Consider the following 26,722-nt stretch of genomic DNA (forward strand, 5'->3'; position numbering starts at 1 on the left):
GAGCTCCTAAGAACAGAGACCTTGTCTGACGTGTGCACTGCTCTAGTTCCAGTTCTTGGAAGAGAGCCTGGCACATAGAAGGAACTCACTCAGTAATTGTTTAATGAATGAGATGGAATCCTGCTTGTAACTAAGGGGTTGAAAAAAGGAAATTATTAACGTCTCCTTGGAATTTAAGATTGAAAAATCTTGTACTGTTTTGCAAATGGGTATTCTGAATTATCTTTTTTAGCACCTATGTGAAATTAGAACAAAAAATGCTCAGTAATTTTATAATAAAGAACCAGTAAGTCTAATCAACTCTAATTCATTTTGTTTCCTTACAGTAAGTAATTTTTAATGAATTATACATTATGACTTTAGTTTGAACACTTATTTTAACTTAGCCCAGATCTATTCGTTATATATAAAGGAGAATTTTTGTTACCAAGTGCCATTAAGTCGGTTCCGACCCATAGCGACCCTGTGTAGGGTTTCCAAGGAGCAACTGGTAAGCTTGAACCAAGCTTGCAGTTCAAATGGCTTAGCAGATTGGTGCATTAACCCACAGCGCCATACCAAGTCCCTATAAAGGAGAATGTTGTTGTTGTTGTTAGGCGCCCTGGAGTCAGGTCTGACTCATAGTGACCCTACATAGGGTTTCTGAGGCTGTAAATCTTTACGGGAGCAGAAAGCCTCATTTTTCTCTCCCATGGAACCGCTGGAAGTTTTGAACTGCCGACCTTGAGGTTCGCAGCCCAATTCGTAACCACTACGCTACCAGAGCTCCTTATAAATGAGAATGTTGTTGTTGTTGTTACATGCCGTCAAGTCGGTTCCGACCCATAGCAACCCTGAACAGAGTTTCCGAGGCTGTAAATCTCTACGGGAGCAGAAAGCCCCATCTTTTCTCCCATGGAGCAGCTGGTAGTTTTGAACTGCTGACCTTGTAGTTCGCAGCCCAATTCGTAACCACTACGCTACCAGAGCTCCTTTATAAAGGAGAATAGAAGATAATTATTCAAAAATTTTAATTCTGAGGTGTTTCTTGATCTTTAATTTTGAGGTTGGTTTTTTGTTTTTCAATGTATTTTACTTGAAAGTGTACACAGCAAATTAAGTTCCTGTATAACAATTTTTTATGCAAATTGTTCTGTGACATTTTTTACAATTTTCACAATGTCAGCATTGTTCCAATATCCCTACAATCTCACCATTATTTCCTTTCTGTTTGTTTGATTATTGCCATTTTTTGCATGGGTGGGATGGTTTCTCATTATAGTTTTGATTTGCATCTCTGTAATGGCTAATGATCATGAGCATCTTTTCATGTATTTATGTGTATGTGTATTCTCTTTAGTGATGTATCTGTTTGTTTTGTCCTTTGCCCATTTGATGTCCTTTGCCCATTTTGATTGGATTGTCTTTTTGTTGAATTGTTGACATTTTCTCTATATTTTAGCTATTAGACCCTTATCACGTTTCCCATTCCAAAAGTTTTTTTCCCAGTCTTTAGGTTCTCTTTTTACTTTTTAGTATTCTTTTGATGAATTTAATATTTGTAGATACTAGGTACTAAATTACCTTCTTTTGTTCATGCATTTTTAGTTGTATATGATGGGCTATTTATGGTAGAAATAGCCACTGGACTGCCAGCCTCAAAGGTGGTGGTTCAAACACACTAACCTTAGAAACCCTATACACGGTTGCTATGAGTCAGAATACACTTGACTGCAATTAACAAGTTTTGTTCAGATGTTATCTTCCAGGAACTTTGAATAAGTAAGATGATAGGATATAACCTTACCATACACCTTTCCTATTTTGAACGCAAACTAGTTTTTTTTACTATGAGGAATTGCAAATGTTATAATTTTATAGTAGATGGAAATTTGAAACCCCCCCCCCACACACACACAGGTTTGTAAGTAAGACTTGATTAATGAAACTGTTCAGATCCTCCTCTTCCTGTTTCTTAAAAATCTTATAGTCGTGCTATTTTTGTTGTTGTTGTTAGTACCATTGAGTCAGTTCCGACCCATAGTGACCCTGTATAGGGTTTCCAAGGAGAAGCTGGTGAGCTTGAACCACTGACCTTGCAGTTCAAATGGCTTTGTCCTTGTTAAATGTTAACTGAATTCCCCCAACTGTGAGAAGAGAATAGAGCTCTTCTTGTTACCATAGTCTGTTTCTTCTCACTGAATTTTATGAAAATGATCTATGCCCATGCTTTTGCAAAAGAAACTCAATTCTTTTCTAAAATCTTGTATTTTTATTCTCATTTTATTTCATAAATTGAGCAGAGCCTTAGAGTTTTCTGATACCTGGTAAAAGCCTTTGTATCTGTTTACCTCTTATTAGTTAATACTTAGATTTAACAGCTATTAAGGGTCCTGGGGAGTCCTGATGTAGCACCTGATGTAGGATGAGTATTGGACTGCAAGGTTGGTTTGAGCTGCAAGGTCTGTGGGTTCAAACTCACCCCAAGGACTCCTGGTGTGGCGCTATAGGGTAAGCACTGAACTGCATAACACAACATTGGTGGTTCAAACCCACCTCTTGCTCCTTAGGAACCGTATACAGAGCCGCTATGAGTAGGAACCAGCTTGATGACACTTAACAATGACAACAAGGAATACAGAAACAGACAAAGATTTCTCCCAGGGGAAATTAATCAGCTTTGATTGGAAGGTGGTTGCCAATGTTGAATATGCCTTTCTCTCAGTCTTCAATTTTCTGCTTAAGAAAAACAAACTGGTTACACTAACCCAATTTTGTTTTGTTTGCAGGATGAACTAGCTCGAGTTCTGGTTACTTTGTTTGATTCTCGACATTTACTCTACCAGTTGCTCTGGAACATGTTTTCTAAGGAAGTAGAATTGGCAGACTCCATGCAGACTCTTTTCCGAGGCAACAGCTTGGCCAGTAAAATAATGACTTTCTGTTTCAAGGTTTGTATCTGTTCATCATGGTTTGTACAGACATGCCAATGATTATGTTCAAAGCAGAGAGGCTTCTGTCCTCAAGGTATATGGAGCAGACATAATAAATTCCTACTTGTGCATCTCTTTAGGTATATGGTGCTACCTACTTACAAAAACTTTTGGATCCTTTACTAAGAATTGTGATCACATCGTCCGATTGGCAACATGTTAGCTTTGAAGTGGATCCCACCAGGTTTGTTAACTTATATGTATCTGCTCTCCCATCTTTGTATGACCATTGCTTGAGGCAGGACCATCATAATTTCTCTCAATACTTAAAATTTAGTTTTAATTATAAAAATTATACACAAGTACACATTACAGTTAACATTAAAGGCTTCTGACAAACACGTTCAGTCTCTCCAGTGACATAAGACATAATTGGTTTAGTCTGTTTTTATGTCCCTTTTCTATGTATTTACATAAACAGAAAATATGTATTATAATGTATACGTGCTTAATGTAAATGGTAGCATATTGTATACGTGACTTTCCAATTTGATTTCTTTTAACTTAACCATATATCTTAGATCTCATTATGTCGGTATTTAAAGATCAGTCTCACTCTTTTTAACTGCTTTACAATATTTCATAGTTTAACATTATCACCATTTATTTGACCAATATCCTAATTATTGCCAGTGTCAAATGATTTTCTGTAGGAATTAATCTTTTGAAACAAATCCTTTTGTCGCTTTCTTCTCAGAAGCCATCATTGGTGTCATTAACTCTAAAAGAAAGTAGAGCTCACTGACTTGTAGTCTTCCTATAACCCATGTTTACCTCTCATTATTCTTTCTTCTGTTCTTTGTATTTTAGACCCAATAAAATAGGCTTTTTTTTAAGTTCTTGGCATTTGGGGTCTCTTGGGATTGTGGTTAAGTGCTGTCGAGTCAGTTCTGAACCATAGTGACTCTGTGTAGGGTTTCCAAGGAATGGCTGGTGAACTTGAACTGTCAACTTTGTGGTTAAAACTGACAACTTTAATCTTTTCTCTACTTATTATGATGTTATTTATTGGTCCAGTTGTAAGGATTTTTTGTTTTCTTTACATTGAGGTAGAATCCATACTGAAGGCTATATTCTTTGATCTTCATCAGTATTTCAAGTCTTATTCGCTTCTAAATAGCAAGGTTGTGTCATCATCATAGTATAGGTTGTTAATGAGTCTTCCTCCGATTGTGATGCAGTGTTCTTCTTCATATATTCTAATTGCTTGAATTATTTCCTCAGCATACAGATTGAATAAATAAGATTAAAGGATACAACCCTGGCATACATCTTTCCTGATTTTAAAACATACAGCATCCCCATGTTTTGTACTGATTATGCTCATTCTGGCATAGTAAACGGTTTGATTCCAAGTGTCCACACCTGTCCATTTCAGCTAAGGCCTAAGATAGCAGCAATCTTTAAGTGTTCCATTTCATTTTTTCCTACTTCCAGTTTACTAGATTCATGCTTCATACATTCCATATTCTGATAATTAATGGATGTGTGCAGCTGTTTCTTCTCATTTTGAGTTTTGCCCATCAGCAAATGAAGGTCCTGAAAGCTTTGTTCCATCCATATTATAAAGGTTGACTCTACTAGTTCTTTGAACCTCAGTTGTAACCTGAGGACACTTCATACATTGTCAGACACTACATCAGACAGTGTTTTGCTGCTATTTATAAGGTTTTCTGGGTCTAATACCTCAGGTTGCCTATTCCTGTTTCCTATTCCGCTCTTGGTTTGGAATCTTCTATGAAACTTGTTCATCCTGCTGATATTTAAAACATCAGTGGTAGAGCTTCCAGCATCATAGCAACTTACAAGCCACCACACTGTGACTAACTGATAGATTGTGAGGAAAAATCTTCATAGTAGATGGGAAAAAAATGATTTTGAGTATTTTGTGTTAGGTGGTGTCAAAACATCTAGCCTTTAAAAATGAAATGCCTCTCATTAGAAATGGAAGACAGTTTAAAATAAGGGATACCTGCGTGACCACAAAGTATATGAAAGCATATTTACCTTGTTAGGCTCATGGAAATTAAAAGTTTAAAATGTGACATCCCTTTCCTATCTATCCGATTGATAACAAGTTAAACAATCATGAGAATGTTGGGGTCTTGATCTAGGGTCTCTATTGGAATAGAATTACTGAAGTATATGTTGTTGTTAAGTGCTATCACTTCAGTTCCCACTCATAGTGACTGTGTGCATGTTTTCCAAAGAATGGTTGGTTTGTTTGAACCACTTACCTTGTTGTTAGCAGTCCATACATTGTGTGTTCCAATAATTGATGGATGTGTGCAATTGTTTTTTCTCATTTTGAGTTTGAAACCTGCTTATGAGAAGCTTCAAAAAGTTTGTGGAAAAATGTCATTAACTTTTAATTTTATTTTCCTTGAACTTTAAAAATTCTCCTTGTATGTTTATATGTATACAGGGATTGGGTTGTAAGATTGTGGGGACTAAGTCCAAAATCCATATGTCAGGCAGCAGGCTCAAGACTCCTGCCGACTCACAGGATTGTAAAAACACAAAACACGAAACAACCCTTTACTGTTGAGTTGACCTTATAAGATTGAGTAGAACTTCCCATAGAATTTCCAAGGCTATAAATCTGTAAGGCAGCAGACTGCACATCTTTCTCCCTTGGAGTGGTTGGTGGTGTCAAGTCGCTGACATTTTAATTCACAGCCAAGCACTTAACCACTGCACCAGCAGGGCTCCCTCCACCAGACTGTAGGTGACTGACTGGCAAGTCTGAAATCCATAGGCCAAGCAGCAGGCTGATGACTTCTATAGACTTAACACCCTAATATCTGTAGGTGACAGGGAGAACAGGAAAAGGATGAGTTCAGTCAAAATTTCTATTTAGTCTGAAGGCAAAACACAGCCTAAAGAAGCTCCCTTTTCTACTGATTGATTGCATTGCATTACATATACATTGTGGAAGCTGATTATGTTACCTTAGTTAGATTACGTTTTAGAATAGCACTGGTCAAACACTCAGGACTACAGCCTAGCCAAGTTGACCCATAACATGAACCATCATAGTTGGGAATATAACAGAATTCTTTATTACTGCTTATAGAACTGTTTGGCAATGTTGAGTAAAATTAATTTTTTTTATACTCAGTGTCTCAGCAGTTCTAGTTTTAGATTGCTACCCTAGAGAAACTCTTATGTATGCACAAGAATGTACATTTACAAACAATGGTGTATGTAAAAGGAAAAAGTTAAGAATAACCTAATTTCATTAATAGAACAGATATATTTTAGTATACAAGACAATGGAATATTCTGTATTTTAAAATAAATTAGATCTTTATGTACAACATGGTTGAATCTCAGAAACATTACAACATGGATGAATCTCAGAAACATTAAACATGAAAAATGAAAATTCATGGAAATTTAAAAAAGCACATCATTTGTATGTATGTGTGCAAGAATATATGTGTTTAATACTTTGTTAAGGACCATAAGTACATAGAGAAATACGAATTGGATGAATTCCCCTTTTCAGGATTGTTTATTGCTGTTGGAAATAGAGGAGTAGGTTGGGATTTGATCTTTATCTATAGCTTTAATGGTTCTAAAAACAAATAACAAAAAATGAAAAGAAGCAATTTGGTAAAATGTTAATACCTATTCAATTTTGGTGGTGAATAATGTGTATTTTCTTATTTTTGATATATTTGACATAATTTAACATTTAAAAGAAAATACAAATATGATTAGGATCAAAGATTTGAGTAATTTACATACAGCTGGGTAATTGAAGCCAAGAGATTTTAAACATTTTGCCAAAAGAGTTTAGGGGGAAAGTCGATGGGAGGTGGAGGTGGTTGTGTGTAGTGAAGACAATTCAGGCTCATAGTGAATGGACTAGAATCCTATAGGATTTCCTAGGTTGTAATTTTTATGGACTCCTGGTGTGGCGCTGTAGGGTCAGCACTAGACTGCAAACCACAAGGTCAGCAGTTCAAAACCACTAGTGCTTCTCAGAAACAATATACAGGGTTGCTATGAGTCAGAAGTGACTCGGCAACACTTAACAGCAACGACAACAGCTATCTTTATGGAAGCAGATCCCAAGGTCTTTTCTAGCATGGAGTGGCTAGTGGGTTTAAAATGCTGATGCAGCCAAGCATTTAACCACTGCATCTCCAGGGCTCTTTCAATAACAGGTTCTGTCCCACAATTTTAAGAGGAAGCTGGCCCAGAAAAGTAGACACAGAAAGAGGGTAGAACAAGGTAGACAATACAGGGTTATATGAAACTCAAGGAAAGAACATTTTAAGATTTATAGGATTTGGTACTTAGAATAAAGCAAGTGATATTTGAGTACTGGTGGAGCCACATGGCATAAATATTGAAAACGTCACAGTTAGAACTTCAAGTTGTCAAAAGAAAAAGAGAATGGGATGATCTCATTTGGTCAGTGGAATGACCAAGAAATTCCTTATTCTGCATAAATTGTTTTGATTGATATAAATCAAAATAAATATTTAATAGAATAATAAAATGAACCCTTATATACCCAATCATTTGCAGCTTCAACAATTATTAGTATTCTGCTGTTACTATATTTTTCTGTCTTCCATATTCTCCCACGTGCCCCATCCTTTTCCCAGATATTTCAAATTATATTCCAGAGATCATGTTGACAACAGATAAAGACTTAAAAAATATATCCATACCAAATATATTATCATACCCAATAAAATTAAAAATAACCCAGAAGGTCTACACATTCCTTAGAAGCTGAAATGTCTTTTTTGTTTTTAAAGTTTTTATTGTGAATTGAGTGAAAGTTTACTGGGCAGATCATCAGTTTTACATTCAACAAGTCATATACTTTGTTTCATTACAATGATTATAATCCCCTCCATGTACCATCAGTTAATAGTATTTCTCTCTGTTCATTTTAGCTCTTTTTTTTTAAGCACTCAGGCATATATAATAATTTAAACCACCAAAGGGCACATTCTGCAAGTCTGCCTCCTGGCTGCTAGCTCTCCGTCCCTCTCTTTCCATGAATCTAGAGTCCTCAGCTACTCTCTCTCTCTCCATGTCTCCAGCTCTGGTGTTGCTGCTTCTCTGGATAAGGTTCCACATTCCACTTGTGTTCTTCTCCCTTGATGGTCCTAGGGTCCTCTGTTCCTGGAGTGTAAGATTAACTGCTCCCCTGTTTTTGTTAACACAATTTCTACCTTTACAATTGTGAGAGTCGCAGTCAGTCATGATAGCAATTACTCGCCTTTGACTCATAAGACTCTTATCCTTATCTCTTTTACCAGACCCATTTAGACAAGATGAAAATTATTCAGTGGGGACTGTCTTCTCCCACACACTCGTAAACTAAACTCCCTCTTAAAACCTTGAAGCCAGTCACTTAGTGCCTTATTGCCCCCTCATTTTAAGTAGCTAATGTCTACCCTGTATCTAGAGGGGATAGCATTGAAACATGATGTGAAGACTCCTTCCCTCTCTGTTGGTATTTAGAGGTGCTACCTCTATGAGTATAGGCCAAGTTCATCAAATTGTAGCAATTTACCCTCATTTCCTTTATCAAAAAAAAAAAAATTTTTTTTTTAATCTTCCTGTATTCAAGTTCTAATTATCAAGCCACCAAGGCTAGGTTAAATGGATGGTGTCTGCAAGTTTGGGTGTTCTTGTGCATCTCCCCTCACTTCATATCAGCTGGATGCTTTACTGTCAGCTCTAGCCTTCTGTGGCTATGTCCTTGTACATGGGCTAAGGTGTCCCCATGTCTCGACTTCCTGTGGACCAACCAGCCCTTCCTCTTCTCTATCTCATTTCCAGGTCAACGGGAGTCTCTGAAATGTGTTTTAAGGAGTGTTTTTTGTTTGTTTAAACAAAAGTGTTTGATTTTACCTTTCCCCCCCGTTTTTTTGGTAGGTTAGAACAGTCAGAAAGCCTAGACGAAAACCAGCGGAGTCTCCTTCAGATGACGGAAAAGTTCTTCCATGCCATTATCAGTTCCTCCTCGGAGTTCCCTCCTCAACTTCGAAGTGTGTGCCACTGTTTGTACCAGGTATGTTTAAAGTTAGAAATGACCAGAACCAACCCAGAGCTAAATAAAAAGAAGGGTAATTTAATTTACTAAAGAAGAATATAGCTGTTGTTAGTGGATGATTGACTACAATAGTGGATTTGGATTATTGGAATTGGCTTTGAAAGAAATATAAATATTGCTTAGAAAATATGTTAAAGTACATTGAGGGAATACTTGAAAATTATTAATTTCCTTACATTAAGAGCAAATTTAAAATGCACCGATCTTCTGGGTATGATAGATGCAACTGAAATGATTCATGTTACAGGATTTTTTTGGTACTTTTACCAAAATTAATTAAAGGCTCTTACACATGAAGCAAATCTACTCCTTGCTTTTTGTATTATGAGATGCTTGATCTGTAATTTTGATTTCCTCCTCAAGATAATTAAAATGTGTTTGTGTCAGGTTTTCCCAAGGCAGACTTGTGTTTATGTCGAATGTTACATATAAAGTATATTGCATCTTCATTCAGACCAAATTGTTAGTTTTTATAACACTAGTACTGCAAGAAATGCTTCTGAGTTCAGATGCCCATGGTCACTCCCTTCTTGAAGGAATTAGATCTTATGGCCTTTATTGTGTTTTTGAATTGCAAGTGCACTTTTAAGAATGATTTATTCATTGCAAGAGAGAGTAACAGTCTGGAATTAGAAATAGGTTGGGCATAAGGGAAGAGTTTTACTCATTTACCAAAATCCATGTCTTTGTTTCTCTTTCTGTGCAGAGTCATCCCCAGCCGTTTGTTTTAGCATAGGGCTTTCGTTGCTTAGAGACACTAGCAGCTTCAGTGAAATTATTTTTAAAAAGCTGTTTTAAATTAATCTGGGTCAATTTTTTCTGTGTTGCAATTTCTAAAGACATACTATTAGCTATAATAAGTAAACAAAAAACTTCTCATACTACATGTAGGTGCTAAAGCATACTTAGCGTTGTCTCTTTTCATTTACCATGACTGTTCCTGTCTTTTCTCAAAAGTTCAAGGGAGCTTAAAGAGCCCTACATAAGTTTTCAGCTATTTAACTCTGAGATTGGAAGCTTGTTATTTTATGAAAACACAGTGAATAACATCTTAAGCTTGGGCCCTGTTCAGTGTTTTATTTAAATCTATGTTTATAAAACTAGGAGGCAAGAAATAGTGAGCCCATATTAAAAGTACTCTAGGTGGACTTCTTGGTTGCCTAGTTGTTGTTACTTGCCATCAAGTCGGTTCTGACTCATAATAAAGACCCTTTATAGGGTTTCGAGGAGCACCTGGTGGGTTTGAACTGATGACCTTTATGTTCGGAGTCCAGTGCTGATCCTATAACACATATTAGCAGTAGATGTTTTTTAGAAAGCAAACTGATTTCCACAATGATAGTGACTTTAACTTTAGCTGAGTGAAAGTGAATGGGGACTGTCTGTCTAATTACATGGGTTAGTCAGTTTGGGTAGAAATTTTTTACATGGTTGTCATCCTAAGAAAAAAAATATTTATCATCAGCAAATTGGATGATCACTTTGAGGCCATGATTGTAGTAAAGGATAAAGCCCTAGTAGAAGGATCAGGACTTAGAAAGTACTTTAATAAAAGTATTTAATGAGGAAATAAATTCCCCCATCCTTCTTACCCAGGTGAATAAGATTTTTGCCAATTTTCATGCTTTCAAAGGAAGTGTAACCATGAAAATAACTCAGAAAATAAACCCGGATAATTAGTGTCTTATTAAACACAATGTAGTATTATGTATTTTAAAGCATTCGTAATAAGATATTTTGCATTATCTTGATAACAGACCTGAACAAGCATATTAAAATTTTACATAAAATTATTATTTTGGAACATAATTTTAATGTGTGTCACTGCATTGTTTTGAAGTGTTACATAAATTAACATTGTAGGAATGTATGGTACTGTGGAGCAATTGTATGCTGTTTTTAAAAAAGGCTTCTTTTTTAATAAGTGACTGATAACAATTTTATAGTTAGTGAGTTAAAAAAAAAAATTGATCTCAAGATATTCTTTAGTTGTATCTTTTTCCAAACGGATTTTTTCCCTTTTGTTTTTATTCATTATCCCTCTTTCGGATTTTTTTTGTACCCTTTTGATTTTGGCAGTAACATAATGGTACCTTTGTGCTGTTGTGGTTGGCTGTAAGGGGTAGATAGTAGTAGATTGTGGTGTTTTTTTTTTTTTCTAGTAAACGTGGCTCCTGCTTTGGGACCTATTGGGGGAATTTTGAAAGCTAAGTGAGTATATTTCTAGCTTATAAGTTTTCTCTAATCTTTAGCTCTTTTTACTTGAGCTCATATTTTGGCCATTAAGGCTTTTCAAATCATGCTTTAAGAAGCTCTACTATTTTATATGCCTTCCTTACTATATTGATGTTAGGTTAAAGTTACATAGGAATGGCCACCTCAGAATATGTATGTGATTTACAATTAAGCCGTTTTCTCATGTATTTGTATCTAGTTTTCTTTCTGGTAGTTTGGGCCTCAAAGGAAAAATGTATTCCCAGAATGGAGATTCTCTTAAGTTACAATTGAACGAACTAAATTTGATTCTAAATAAACTCCCTCTTTTCCCAGTAAAACTGCTTCTACAAACAGAAATAATTTATAAATATTTTTTAAAGGCTCTAAAGGATGGTTGTATACTAGAATGAAAAATGAAAATTCATAAAACTTCGTTTTTGTGATCTATTTGGTCAACTAAGTGGCACAGTGGTTAAGCATTTGATTGTAAGTCAGAGGTTGATAGCTTAAATCTTCCTAGCAACTCTTCTGGAGAAACATTTGGCAGTCTGCTCCTATAAAGATTACAGTTTAGAGAACTTTTGGGGGCAGTTCTGTTCTATGAGGATACTATGAGTTGAATATCCACTCAACTACACTTAACAACAGTGCTTTTGTTGTAATTTGACATCAGAACCCAAACTCCATGAACTGACTGCTGTGTCCCCGTACCTAGAACAGTGTCTGACTTATAGATGCACAGTAACTACTTGGATGGCTGGGTGGGTGGATGGATGGATGAATGACAGATGGATTACACCCAAATTATTATGGGTTATGGTGTTGGATGTCTATAATTGCTATAATGATGTGTCATGTGTCCATGGATTAAAACAAATCCAAATTTGGTGTAGAAAATATTTTGAGTTTAAAAACAACTATTCTACCTAATCTACTCCAGTCAGGAGTCTTTCAATTTAAAAGAATTCTTTAGCTTAGCTGGAGCTCTTGACTGCTGAAACCAATATGACTTTGACTTTTCTTTTTGGAAAGGTTGTTTTGGTGATTTGGGGGTTTGTTGTTTTGAGACATTTTAGCACATGGTTAGCTATAGTAGTATGTAGAAAATTTTAAGAAGGTGCACAGTTTTATTCTATAAGTTTCTTTGCAGTTTCTTCACTTCATTATTAATCGATGCTTATTTCTAGTTGAGCTGATAACATTCTTCTCTCAAATATTATGGAGCTTTTTAATGTCTTCTTATTAGAACCATTTCAGGAAGCAGTCTATAAACATTGAAAAATTTGTGAAATTTTAAGAGTAATCTTTCTTAAGAGAGACTAAAGAGATTGTTAATTCACAATCTCTAATGTGAAATTTCTGTTATATGCAATCATTTAATTTTGAATTTAATAATAATCAGTAGGATTTTATCTACATGCCAAATATCAAAGAGGAATTTTAAGTCAATTGAAGGATACACAGAGAAGTATTTTACATGTTCAAAAAAGTATGTAGACACATAGAAATGTTTTTATTGTGTGATTTACTTATAACAAGCATTTTATATAAAACGTTTAGGAATTGACTAAAATGTAATTGTGTAATATCCTCAAATCTACTTGGTGAGAGCTCTTCTGTGATTTATAGCCAGAAATAGTAGATATGATTGAGTCTCAACTTTTCTTGCCATTATTTAATAGCGCTTTGGCATATATGTAATAAAAATTAAAATCCAGGATTAAAATTCATCCCTCAAAATTCAGTTGACTTCTAATTTTTTGTTGATTCCATTTGTGTTACATTTTACCGTGTAATTTTATGTACAAGCCAACATTGTTTTTGTTGCTGTATGTAGTTGGTGCTGTGACTTGTTTGTGCTCATCTCTGTTCTGTAGGCAACTTGCCACTCCCTACTGAATAAAGCTACAGTAAAAGAAAAAAAGGAAAACAAAAAATCAGTAAGTTTGGAGAACTTTTTATTAGCTGTTTCTTTCAAAGCAAAACAAAAATCTTTTGCTATTTGTTAAGAACATCTTCACTTCAGCCTATTTTTGACCTTCACTGTAAAATCATTCTACTAATTCTGGCACAAAATAGCTTTCATTTCAATTAACCCTGGAATTAAGTTACATTGAAACATTCTCTGTGTTCCTTTGGTTTGATTTATCCCAAAGGCATTTGGGGGGCATTTGCTGCATTGGATATCCCTGGTCTAACTTTATTGTTATTTTTTTAAATTATAAATGAATGCAAAAAAAACTTAATTTCAAGGCCTTAGGAAATGCTTACTCTCTTCAGTCTTGCTTCTTGTATGCAGGTACTGTGAGTGGTTCCTTTTCCTGTAGGTGAAAGTTTTCTTATTTGTTAGAAATGTATAGAGGGAAAGTGTCACTTTGCAAATTTTACCTAAAAGTTACTAAATTTTATATTTTTACCTCAACAGTTTTAGACATAATTTAGGTATTTATAATTACATTATAGACATTCTAATGATAAAACCACTTTTGTCTTAGAGAAAATCATATTTACTTAGTGGGAGGACTTGAAAACATCGTACTTTTGAAAAAACTCAGCAAGTTCATATTTATAAGCACCATTTTTTTTTGCTCACATGTTGTGAACATAGTATTTCTATGAACTTCCCCTGATTTATAAGGACAAAAATTATGGCAATCAGTTCTTTTCTTCCCATGAATAGAATTAGCCCAAAATGGTAACATATATTTGTTGTAATTTTGCCATTTGTCATTGTGACTTATCCATATTAGACTGAGGGCTATATTTGTTTATATAATTCAAATGGTTTTTGAGAATGATATAAAAGAAACCTTAATGATTCAGGAATGTAGTTTTTCTTTAAAAATCATAATTAGAATAGAGTTGATCTTTCTTCATCTTTCATTCCGTGTCTAAGGTTTACACATTAAAAATTTGTTTTAAATTCATAATGAAATTAAAATTAGAGGTACATACTTTTATGTGTATTAAAGCTTTCTTCTTGAAAATGTTTTAAAAAAATTTGGTCAGCTGTGAACAAATGGATTGGATTAGGTGACCTTGCTTAATAAAAACATTTCTTTCTAATGCTTCAGCCTTCTAATTCTTAGCAAATATGGGTTTAACATAATATACACCATCACTGTTGAAATTAATTTACTGTTTCTAACACTATTACTATACTAATGCCATTGAGTATATATCACACAAATTAAAATCCAGGCTTTCTGTGTGTCTCTAGAGCATGTTTTCTCGCCTTCTTAACATTGTTTTATTTATTAAGATTTTGTTTAAAACTGTTCTTTGAAATGATTTTTTTCTACTAGAGTTGTTTTCAGAATTTTTTTTTAATTCAAGTTTCTGGTAACACTAAATTTTGGAATGCATTTCTCAGCACAGGTGATAATGGGATCTTAATGGAAATAAGAGCAATCCAATTGGTGATTTGAGATATTTTAGAACACATTCCAAAGTATGTAGACTGTATAATTATTATGAACTTAAAATGTCATTTTATGGGGTTGTTCGATTAACAGAGGAATGGTTTTTTTTTTTGTTTTTAAAGCAAGCTACTTTTCTTTTGGAGTATATGTATCATGGATTGAAATATAATAAAACACCAAGAGAAATTTCTGACTTCCGGTGACATGGATAGTCATCTTAGAGATAATGCTGTTTATTATATTCAAGCATATATATTTCAGTTTCCTTGGAAAATGTCATAGTCCACCCAACTTCAGGGTGAACTGCCACTAACTAAGCATGTAGGGTAGTGAGCTTGTTGCTGGTACGCTCTTTCTGACTACACATGTTTGCATCATGTAGTTCAGCTTTTCTAAGAGGAGTAAAGGGAACATATGACTGATTGTTGTTATTAAGTACCGTGGAGTCAGTTCCGACTCACAGTGACCCTGCACAGGGTGTATGAGGCTGTAAATCTTTATGGAAGCAGAGCGCCTCATCTTTCTCCCACAGAAACTGCTGGTAGTTTCGAACTGCTGACCGTGAGGTTAGCAGCCCGACTTGTAACCACTACACTAGCTACTTTTAAAATACAGACTAGGCCCAACTTTGACATTTTATGCAGAATGTTTTTTGCATCCAAGTTAGATTTTTTAAATGAATTAATGCATTTGAGTTTGTGTATAATTTAAAAGATATAATTGCATTGATGTTAATTAGTGATAAAAGAAAAAACAATATTTTTATAAATTGATTCCTTCACAAAACTTGCTTTATACAACATTTTTATTAATACTGGCTATGTTTTGTCAGGTCTTGCTACTAAAAATATGCTGATCCTACCATCAGTCAGCTTACATATTTATATGTTCCTGAGGTGTGGATACTTTGGGTTTTGTCATGAATTATTTTTGGAGGTGTGGAAGATGGTAAAAGTGTTGCTAAGTGTCGTCAAGTCAGTTTTGACTCATAGCAACCCTATGTAAAGTGTCCATGGAGCAACTGTGGGTTTGACCTGCCAACCTTGCAATTATCAATCCAGTGCTTATCCTGCAGTACCACACCAGGACTCCGGTAGAGATATAGTGCTTTTAAATGTTTTACAGTAGTGTCCCTCTGGGAAATAATTCATTTAGATTTTCATTAAATTCTGAGGTTGAGTTGTATTAAATACAAATCAGGTGTAAACCTGAGTCATGCTTTAAAACCTTCTTTTGCCGTAGAGGAATAGCTCCTTTGAGAAGTGTAAAAGAGCTGTCCATGTGTATGCATTCTTGGTTTTTATGAGACAGACTTTTCCAGCAGGTTAGTGTTTTATAAATTAGCTGAAGCTTTGAAAATGAAATTGTGGCTTCTGGCCTTTTACAAGTCACTTCAGGATATTAATGGGTTAAAATCTTCCCTCTGTTTTAAAGTTACAATATGGGAATTTTTAAAGAAAAACTCAGTACTAATGGGAACCTATGAACTGTCTGAAATTGTAAACAGAGAGTTTTGTCTGTGTGAATGCATAAGTTTATTAGATTTTCAAAGTGTTCTTAGTCCTCAAAAGGTTAAACACTGTGTTAGAGTAATAAACACATTTGAGTTTTCAGTTACAGATTTGAAATGTTTTTCTGATAAAAATAACTCCAAAGCAGTATTTACGTTTTTAAGCCATTCTACTAACTGCTACATTTAGCTGTCTGCTCCATTTCCCCCCTTTCATGGGTAAGGCTGTTCTTGGAGCAGGAAACACTTGAAGTACTATAGCACAAACAGAACTTCCTGACCCAAGTAGTTCATTTTAATACAAATGAGAAGACTATAGTAATTGGATCATCTGTTATCCCACTCTTAACTAAGATTTTTCTTGAACTTAAATCATTCCATAAGTCTTAATTTTTTCCTAATTTCTTTCCTAATTTCCTAACAGAGAGGGTAGAAATTAATTTTTAGATTTTAGACAGTAGATGCAAATACATTGAAAATGTGGGCCAGATGAAGCACTAAATAGATTAAATAAAAACAATCCTTATTTCCAGAGTTACGAATCGGGCTGCGAACCTTAAGGTCAGCGGTTCGAAACTACCAGCCGCTCCGCGGGAGAAAGATGAGGCTTTCTACTCCCGTAAGGATTTACACCCTCGGAAACCCTGTACAGGGTCGCTATGGGTCGGTACCGACTCAACGGCACTTAACAACAACAACAACCAGGAATCAATGAGCCTTGTGAATTCATAACAAAAAAAAGTATTAATTTATTGAAGCAGTGTGAAGAAAAATAGAGTTCTGTGAGGTTTTGCACATGAATTCTATTTTCTCATTTTTTCCCATTATTGTTTAAGATACAGATTTACCCCTAGAATCCAGAATATTGGAGTACTGCTGATCTGCTATTGGAATTGCTGCTATTTTAAGCCACAGTTAACCATATCAAGCAAGAACAATTTTAGAGACCAGAAAGTTACATAAACTTTTACAAAACTAAATGTGTGTTGTTGTTGTTGTTGTTAAGTGCTGTAAAGTCGACTCCGACACATAGCGATCTGTATAGGGTTTCTGAGGAGCAGCTGGTGAGCTTGAATTGCAAACATTGCAGTTCAAACGGTTTTGCAGTTTGGCGCATTAACCCACAGCGCCACAGTATATTAAAAAAAAAAATAATTTCCAGAACAATAAATTTTTTCATATATTAAAGCAAGGCTCTGTGAAGGAAATGGAAGCTGAACCAGTTTTATGTTTTTCTTAATCTAATCTATTACTTTACCTTCAAAGTACAGTAAAAGTGAAAATAAATCTGATTTTAGATCCTGGGTTCAAGTTGCCTTTCAGTGTGTGGACACCCATACCTTGAATCTTTAACTTTCTTAATTTGATATAATAAATTGAAGGCTATCTCTTCTGCTGGTGAGATCCATTATTCTTTTTGGTCCCTGAGAATTCCCCTTCCTCCTGATTTAAATATTAGGTAGGCCGTTATATTATAAAGTATGCTGGTAAAGGAAGGGAACTAGCAATAATAACTTGTAAGAAATATTATTTTCTCAGTGGAATCTAAGAAAACAAAATTTGGGTGTTGTTTTTATTTCTTGGTGTACTAAGCATTTTGCTAAAGAAATTCCGTTTTATTTGGTAGATAAAAAGGGTGTGTTCTGAAAACTAAGGTGCTACTTAGTAGGAGTTGAGCACATTCTCATGTCTAGTAATCTTAATAAAATATAAACATTATTGTATGATAATTTGGTCTGCTTTTGTTACTCTTTGAGCCTTCAGTATAAACCAAAACAGATGAAATTTTAAGGTTTTTTTTTTTTCCAGGTCTTTTCTACACAGCTCATTCACTAAGTTTTTCTTTCCTCTCAACACTTTGATGCTTTAAAATGATATAGGACTAGAATTGAGTATAAACTTTATTTACTGTTGTTTAGGGGGTAGAAAATATAGAAATATCCGATTCTCAATGACTGGTTGATTCAGAGCTTGTGCAAAGTGTTTTCTTCCCATTTTCCTGTGTTTAATTCAAATGATGCACTCAGTTTTCACCTCCTTGTTTTTAGGTGGTTAGCCAGCGCTTTCCTCAGAACAGCATCGGCGCCGTAGGAAGTGCCATGTTCCTCAGGTTCATCAATCCTGCTATTGTCTCACCATATGAAGCAGGCATTTTAGATAAAAAGCCACCGCCTAGAATCGAAAGGGGCTTGAAGTTAATGTCAAAGGTGAAGAATCATTTTGATAACCTAGCTGTCTTAAATATCCCTTCCCATTAAATGTTCAGCTTTTCATATTTGCAGTAATTTTTTCTTGAATATATTTGTGAAATGTCCTGGTTAGTTAATATGCTTTTATTTTGTTTATTACAAAGGCTTTCACTAGATAGGCTTTATAATTAGAATTTTATTTGCATCTATGTGATCTTCTTGGTGTAGTTCTGAAATGGAGACTATGTTGTACATTGTAGGATCTTTTTTTTAATTGAAAGGTCATTAAAATTTTAAATTTGTATTTATATGTATTAAGTATGGGTTAGCTTCAGAAAATTCATGGGAAAATGCTATTATCTTTAATTTCATTTTTTTCATAAACTTTTTGAAGCCCTCTTATATATACATGCGTATGTAATAGCAATATATTTGAACAAAAAATAGAATGTAGAATTTACTTTAATTCTCTGTAGAAGTTGTATCAATGAGACATTTCATATTACAGACCTATGCAGTAAATAATCTTATTCATTATAACCCCATTTTATTGTGTAGATACTTCAGAGTATTGCCAATCATGTTCTCTTTACAAAAGAAGAGCATATGCGGCCTTTTAATGATTTTGTGAAAAGCAACTTTGATGCAGCACGAAGGTAAGCAGTTCCTGGGTTTGAATCAAATATTTTGAGTTCACTAAATTCCATGTATGTGGTCTATATGAAGTTTCTGTGTAGGTTTTCATTTTTGCTTTTAGCTCTCAATCAAATAGTATGGTTTGCCTTCGTTTATTTTACGAGACAGGACTGAAATAAATCCATAGTCTCTATAATTGGGTACTAATTTCCATTTTGTGTCAATTGAAAACTAGGTGTGATTTTTGACATATATACTAAAAGGATTTGAGGTGCTATCTTATGGGGGAGAGGAAAGATTCCTTTTAGTAAAAATTAAAATCAAAATATAGATAATATTGTATAGTCAGGATGGTTTTGATAGAATATTTTTGATACTTCAATATCAAATTGTAGTGAACTAAAAGTTATTTTAAAGTAAATACTTCAAGCACATAAGATTTAGTTGAGTAAGTAGACAATGTTTTATGATTTTAGAAAATCTGAGTGTAACTAAGATTCCATAACTAATCAGTTGCTTCACTTTATCTGCATGTTGGTGTATTTGTAAACGAGGGATAATACTATGTTTGCCTGTCTCAGAGTCCGTTTTAAAGAAACAAATGAGATAGCTCATTAGAAAATGCTGTGTAAATGTAAGCTAGTATTCAGAATTCTGTTCATTCAGTATAAATCTAATTGCTCTAACTCATATTTTAAGCTATTCTTGGTCAAATCTCTCTTCCAATTTGTCATCATTATAGTTCATATTTATTTCTTCTGTTAGGGAAATTGGAGATTTAAAGATGTATCATTGTTGGTGCACTACAAGCCATATTGGAATGAATATTGAATTTTAGTATGGTGATGGTGTGTGGTGGAGTTGGTTCTGACTCAGTGACCCTATATAGGGCTTCCGAGGCTGTAAATCTTTATATTTCTCCCAGGGAATGGCTGCTGACCTTGAGGTTGGCAGCCTTACAACTATACATAGCCACTACACTACCAGAGCTCCTTGAATGTCCGTACATAGGGCTCACTTAGCAGATGACTACCCATAGACAGTTAAAAGAGCATAAATTCTAATCCTGGCTCTGTCTAGCTGTTACGTTTTGTCCAAAGTCTTAATTCTATTATTCTATGACTTCAGAGCTTACTTTGAATCTAAAGCTGGGTATCAGATATGGAAAGTCAACTTTCTTCATTTAATGACATACACATTGGGTGAATGAGTCTTTCATATTTGTAAAATCTGTTACATCACTGAGTTATGCTATGTAAATTGAATTCAAACATAAATATGAATCTATCTGGTTTTGAAAATTCTCATTTTTGGATTTTTCTAGGTTTTTCCTTGATATAGCGTCTGACTGTCCCACGAGTGATGCAGTAAATCATAGTCTCTCCTTTATCAGTGATGGCAATGTGCTTGCTTTGCATCGTCTACTCTGGAACAATCAAGAGAAAATTGGCCAGTATCTTTCCAGTAACAGGTAAGGTTTCCCAATCATAGAATATTGAAAACTCTTGAGTCCAAATTTATATTAATAAATGTATTGGTGCTTGACTGTTTTACTTTGTATCTTCCTGGAGTGATAAAGATTATTTGGAAAGAGCAATTAACATCAGTATATTATTAGGAGTGGTGGTGGTGGTGGTTATGTGCCATGGAGTCGGTTCCAACTCGTAGCAACCCTGTACAGGGCTTCTGAGGCTGTAAAATCTTTACAGGAGCAGAAAGCTTTTTCTTTTCTCCCATGAAACACCTGGTAGTTTAGAACTGCTGACCTTGCAGTTCGCAACCCTATTCATAACCACTACACTACCACAGCTCCTTATTATGAGGACTAGTACTAGTAAAAGATCTTCAACCCTGTGTAGGTGCTCCTAACCTTTCTTCTTTTAAGGTGAAGCAAAGAAATCACATATCAGCAATTTTTTTTTTCCTGGTTTGCAAATCATCAATTACAATGTGTAGTAAGACACAGAAGTTTAAATTTAAATCGAATGATTATTGACTAATCTGAAGCCTTTAATTCTTAAGGCTTTAATAATGGAAAAATCACCAATGTTTTAATCCTAGAATAAATCATTTATGATACTTAAAGCATATGCAAATAAAGCATTTTACATAAAAGCACTCAGTTATTGGATATTATTAGTAATTTTTAGTTAAAGTCTTGTATAGCCTAAACCATTTGCTTGCTATCCTTTTTAATTATGTTGCTGATAAGGTATACTCAAATTTCTGTGTATGAAGAGTTCTCTTACAGAGCAAAATGAGTCCAGACTATTTTTAAATGCCAGTACAAATACATTGCTCATTTATGGGTAAGTTAGGAGATGATGAAACTTAACCGAGCAAATTGTTGTCATTGTTAACTCCTGTCAAGTCGGTTCCAACTCAGAGTGATCCTGCATAAGATTTCCAAGGAGCAGCTGGTGAGTTTGAACTGCTGACCTTGTGATTCACATGACCTTGAGGTCCAGTGCTTATCCTATAGCGCCACCCCAGGGTTCCAATTAAGCAATTGTTATTGTTGTTACGTGCTATCAAGTCGGTTCTGACCCATAGAGACCCTTTATAGGGTTTCTGAGGAGTAGCTGGTGGGTTTGAACCACCGACTTTGAGGTTGAACCTGACCTTGTGGTCCAGTGCATGATCCTGCAGCAGCACACCAGGACTAAGCAGTTAGGATATGGGAATTTTAAACAGCCCTTTAAATCTTTCATGAATTGTTGATGATTGCAGTAGACATGGGCATGACTGATAGGTACATGCTCCTAAAATGGAAAAGGGAAGATGCCTTCTCTGTGTGACACTAAAATAAACTGTGGAGCCTTAAAATGGAAACATTCTTTCCTCATATAATTCACATAACAGCGACCCATGTCTACCACCTAACTTTGATAATGTTTATTTTGCTGTGTTAATAACATTTTATTTCTTGGAGGAAAAAAAGATCCATTTAAAGGTTTCCTCTGCACAGTCTCCTTTCTATACCTCTCTCCCTAGAGATACCTACTACTTAAAGCTGGTGAGTGTGCTTCCTGGATATATATTTTATACTGTATATATTTAGATGTTGTTGTTGTTGTGAAGTGCCATCGAGTCGATTTGGACCCATAGCAACCCTGTATAGGGTTTCCGAGGAGCAACTGGTGAGCTTGAACTTCTGACCTTGCAGTTCAAATGGCTTTGCAGCCTGGCGCATTAATCCACAGCACCACACCAGGACTCCATATATTTAGATATCAGTCCATATTTATGGAATCATGATGTGGAGCTGTAGGATAAGCACTGGACTAAAAACACGGTCATCAGGCTTGCTATCTTGTTGTTACTCAGTGTTGTCAAGTTGGTTCCGACTTATAATGATCATGTATAGGGTTTCCAAGGAGCAGCTGATGAATTTGAACTGCCAACCTTGTGGTTCAAACCAGCCTTGAGCTCCAGTGCTTATCCTTCAGTGCTATACCAGGACTCCTATACAGGGTTGCTATGAGTCGTAACTCTCTCAATAGCACTTAACAACATCATACATATATGTATGTATATGTGGAGCTTTGGTGTGGTGTTTTAGGATAAACATTATCCTACAGCGCCACACTAGAACGCCTATACAGGGTTGGAAACCCTACACAGGGTTGCTATGAGTCGGAACCAACTAAACAGCACTTAACAACATCCATATGTGTGTGTGTATAAAATGTATATATGTATGTATGTATGTATATATGGAGTCCTGGTGTGGTGTTTCAGGATGAACACTGGACTATTACCTCCCTGTAAGGTTGGCAGTTCAAATCCTCCAACTGCTCCTTGGAAACCCTGTACAAGGTCACTATGAGTTGGAACTGACTCCATATCACTTAACAACAACAACATCGTATGTATAGGTATGTTGTTGTCATTATGTGCTGTGGAGTCAGTTCTGACTCATAGTGAACCTATATATAGTTTCCAAGGTGTAACCTTGTGGTTAGCAGTCCAGTGTTTATCCTACAGCACCACACTGGAACTCCTGTATAGGTATGTATAGATGTTTGATAAAAGAGTCTGGGTGATGCAAACGGTCTGCACTGAGTTGCTGAACCCTAAATGCAGTCTGAAGCCCTCCCAGCAGTTCCATGGAAGAAAGGTCTGAGGGACATGAGTTGGGCCATGTTAATAGTAGTTAGCAACAATATATCATGGAATATGCACGACATAATTTTGTGTTTTTCAATTTTGCAGAAATTTTCACTCAGCATTACATTTGAGATTTGTTATTTAATTTATGTTAGTATTCCATTGGATGACTATAGCATAACTTATTTTTAGCATTACCAAAGTGATGGCTGCTTAAGCTTCTTTTCAGTTTTTCACTGTCACAAATAGTGATATATTATCTACGTATTTTTCTTTTTGTGTTAATAAATGTAAAATTGATGAGTCCTGGGGTATGCACAGCCTCAACTCTACTAGATATTGCCAAATTGCTTTTCAAAGTGTGTGACTATTTATTTGCACTGGGACCAGCACAGTGTGAGAGTGCCTCTTCAACATATATATCCTCACCAAACTTGACATTATCAGACTAGTTACTTTTTTTATCAGTTTAATGTTAGGTAAATGATATCTTATGATTCTTTATATTGTTTTAAATACTTAGTAGCTGCTGAAAGTCCATATGTACTCTAGTTCATCAGGGATCTCATATAAGGGCAATATGTCCAAATCCTAAATAATGGTTTCTCAAGATAGATTATATTCATAATGAGAAAAAATGGATCAGAGTGTTATTTTTACTTATTGATTGATTATACCTTTCAGGATAATGGACTTAGAATCATGTGGGGAAAATGGTATTTTTATATAAATATCGTAGTTTGGGGCTGATCAGATTTCTAAGATGTTTCAGTATATAACGTATAATCCCTGTCTTATTGGTGCTATTTGCAAATCAACAGGGGACACCACTAAAAAGAAAAAAGAAAAACAACTATATCACTAAAGAAATGTGTATCACTAATGTCAGCTGCTACTTTTATTTAAAAATAATTTGCTGTATCTAGGGATCATAAAGCTGTTGGGAGACGACCTTTTGATAAGATGGCAACACTTCTTGCATACTTGGGCCCTCCAGAGCACAAACCTGTGGCAGATACACACTGGTCCAGCCTTAACCTCACCAGTTCAAAGTTTGAGGAATTTATGACTAGGTAAAGTACAATTTTTTTTTTTTTAAATGACAATTGCTTTCTATAAGGCTGAGGTGCAAAGTTTACCACCAAGGCACTTGTTAGATATGCTTGCATTTCTGATAGAAGAGTATGAGGAAACATGTACCTAATAACCACATTGGTATGTTTTTGGAATCCCAGTTTTCTCCTACCCTATATATTATTGAAATGTATTTTTTAAAGAGAAATTTTTTTTATAAGAACAATATCTTATACTAACTGGTTTTTTTTATGTTGTTTCGGTAGGTTTTCTCATTTAATTCTTAGAACAGAGGATTATTGTTGTTGTTAAGTGCCATTGAGTCAGCTCCAAACCATAGCAACCCAGTATAGCGTTTCCAAGGAGTGGATAGTGGATTTGAACCAGCAACCTTGCAGTTCAAATTGACCTTGTAGTCCAACACATTATCTTACAACGCCACACCAGGACTTCATAAGGGAGGATAGACAACATATTTTCATTATTTTTATATATTACAAATCAATATGAGTAACTAATTTGCTCAAATAGTGCCTTAGATGCTTTGGTTCTATAGTCCTAGACTCCTTCTGCTACACTGTAACACTTTGTAGGATCCTCTTAAAAGTTAATGGTATTCATTTCTTTCAGATTGAGGAGGTTCAGAGAATTTAGTATACTGCATTATTGTTACAAAATTTCTGTGAACAATTGTTTTGAATGTCATTTAAATACGAACTAAAGTAGCCTCATTGTTAGGTATTCATTTGTATGATGTTACAGTGAAGGTAGTTTGTTGAATCCTTTAGTTGTAGTACTTTGTGTTTCATAAGTAGGTATTGTTTGTGTGTTTTGTCAATAGTATGTGTCAAAGGCAGAAAGAAAGAAACAATCCAACATTTTAAAGAGTTGATTCTCAAAAAAGATCTTCATATATAAGCTGATACTTTAAGTACCTGTTATTAATATTACATACTGTTGTTGTTGTTAAGTGCCTTTAAGTCGGTTCTGACCCATAGCAACCCTGTATAGGGTTTCCAAGGAGCAGCTGGTGAGCTTGAACTGCCGACCTTGCAGTTCAAATGGCTTTGCAGTCTGACGTATTAACCCACAGCGCCACACCAGGACTTTGAGGTCATAGTTTTGTACACAAGACCCCTTTGATATTACTAAAACAAGTCTCTTTGCCAGATTTATTTTTACCTTTGTTGTTGTTGTTAAGTGTCTTCGAGTTGGTTCTAACGCATAGCAACCCTGTTGGAATAGGATTTCCAAGGAGCAGCTGTGGTGAGCTTGAACCGCTGACCTTGTGGTTCAAACTGTCCTTATAGTCCAGCGCATTAACCCACAGTGCCACACCAGGACACCAGTTGAAAATTACATAGTATAAAATTATAAAATTATTTTTCATTCGTTATTTTTTGGGGATATCCTAACCATTTTTTCTGCTTTCTCTAGTTCTTCTGTGCTTTTGAAGACTAAATGAGCTAATATGTATAAAATACTTAAGAGTAGTGCCTGATATGTATCTAGTAATTAATAAATGTTAGAGGTTATATTTGTTCTTTCCTAACTAAACTCCCATATACATTCCCTAAAGCTCGTTTGCTGAAAAGAAGATAGCTTTACAATTTTCTCAATTATAAAAATAACAACTGTAAAACTATCCAAAACATAAGAAAATCTAAAGAAGAAAATAAAGAATTCTCTGTTATTACAATTCTTAGAGACAGTTCTAGCAATTGGATGTCTAGCCTTCCAGTCACATATATGTACAAATGGTATCTCGATAGTTTCCACTAATACTAAACAAATACTGTCCTTCTGGCACCAATAACATGATGAACTGGCCCTAATAACACCATCAACTCTCTCCAAAGACACATGAAATACTTAGGTTAAATTAAAAATATATATTCAATGTTTTAAAAATACAAAGCTAGAAGATGTTTCATGAGCATATTAGCTAAAATATAGTCAATATTGAGAGCTGAAGAAATGAAAAATATGAACTAGATTGAGATGCAAAAGATAGAATGAAGAAGACTGATAGAGCTAATAGGTCTTCCAGAAATAGAGCTTAGAGAGATGATGGAGAAGAGGAAATATTTGAAGAGATAATGGATGACAGTTTTCCAGGGTTGATGAGGCATGACATGAATGTTCAGATTAAAGAAGCATACTGAGTCTTAGCATAATATATGAAAAGTAAACTATCCTTTACCAGAATACATACGTATAGAAACCTAATATATGATAAAAGTGATATTCAGTGTTAGGAAAATTAGGATTGACTACTAATAAAGTGAGGAGCTCTGGTAGCGTAGTGATTATAAATCGGACTGCTAACCTCAGGGTCAGCAGTTCGAAACTACCAGCTGTTCCACGGGGGAAACATAAGGCTTTCTGCTCCCGTAAAGATTTACAGCCTTGGAAACCCTATACAGGGTCGCTATGAGTCGGAACCGACTCCACGGCACATAACAACAACAACATAGATTCAGTAATTTAATCTGTCAATTTGT

The 26,722-nt window shown here is 35.1% G+C and overlaps 1 protein-coding gene across 2 annotated transcripts in view; it reads left to right on the top strand.

Annotated features, from left to right (window-relative positions):
* Positions 1-26,722, top strand: part of NF1 (neurofibromin 1) — a 307,052-nt gene that overhangs the window by 157,167 nt on the left and 123,163 nt on the right. Inside the window, exons 28-35 of one of the 2 annotated variants that reach the window (XM_006874227.1) lie at positions 2,769-2,930; positions 3,053-3,156; positions 8,883-9,018; positions 13,155-13,217; positions 18,258-18,416; positions 18,957-19,054; positions 20,359-20,505; positions 24,071-24,217. In XM_006874227.1, coding sequence (XP_006874289.1) covers positions 2,769-2,930; positions 3,053-3,156; positions 8,883-9,018; positions 13,155-13,217; positions 18,258-18,416; positions 18,957-19,054; positions 20,359-20,505; positions 24,071-24,217 — 1,016 coding nt within the window. The remainder of the gene's footprint in view (positions 1-2,768; positions 2,931-3,052; positions 3,157-8,882; positions 9,019-13,154; positions 13,218-18,257; positions 18,417-18,956; positions 19,055-20,358; positions 20,506-24,070; positions 24,218-26,722) is intronic. The other variant, XM_006874228.1, reaches the window with a different exon arrangement.

The sequence above is a fragment of the Chrysochloris asiatica genome, unplaced genomic scaffold (assembly GCF_000296735.1).
Source record: "Chrysochloris asiatica unplaced genomic scaffold, ChrAsi1.0 scaffold00266, whole genome shotgun sequence".
Taxonomy (NCBI): domain Eukaryota; kingdom Metazoa; phylum Chordata; class Mammalia; order Afrosoricida; family Chrysochloridae; genus Chrysochloris; species Chrysochloris asiatica.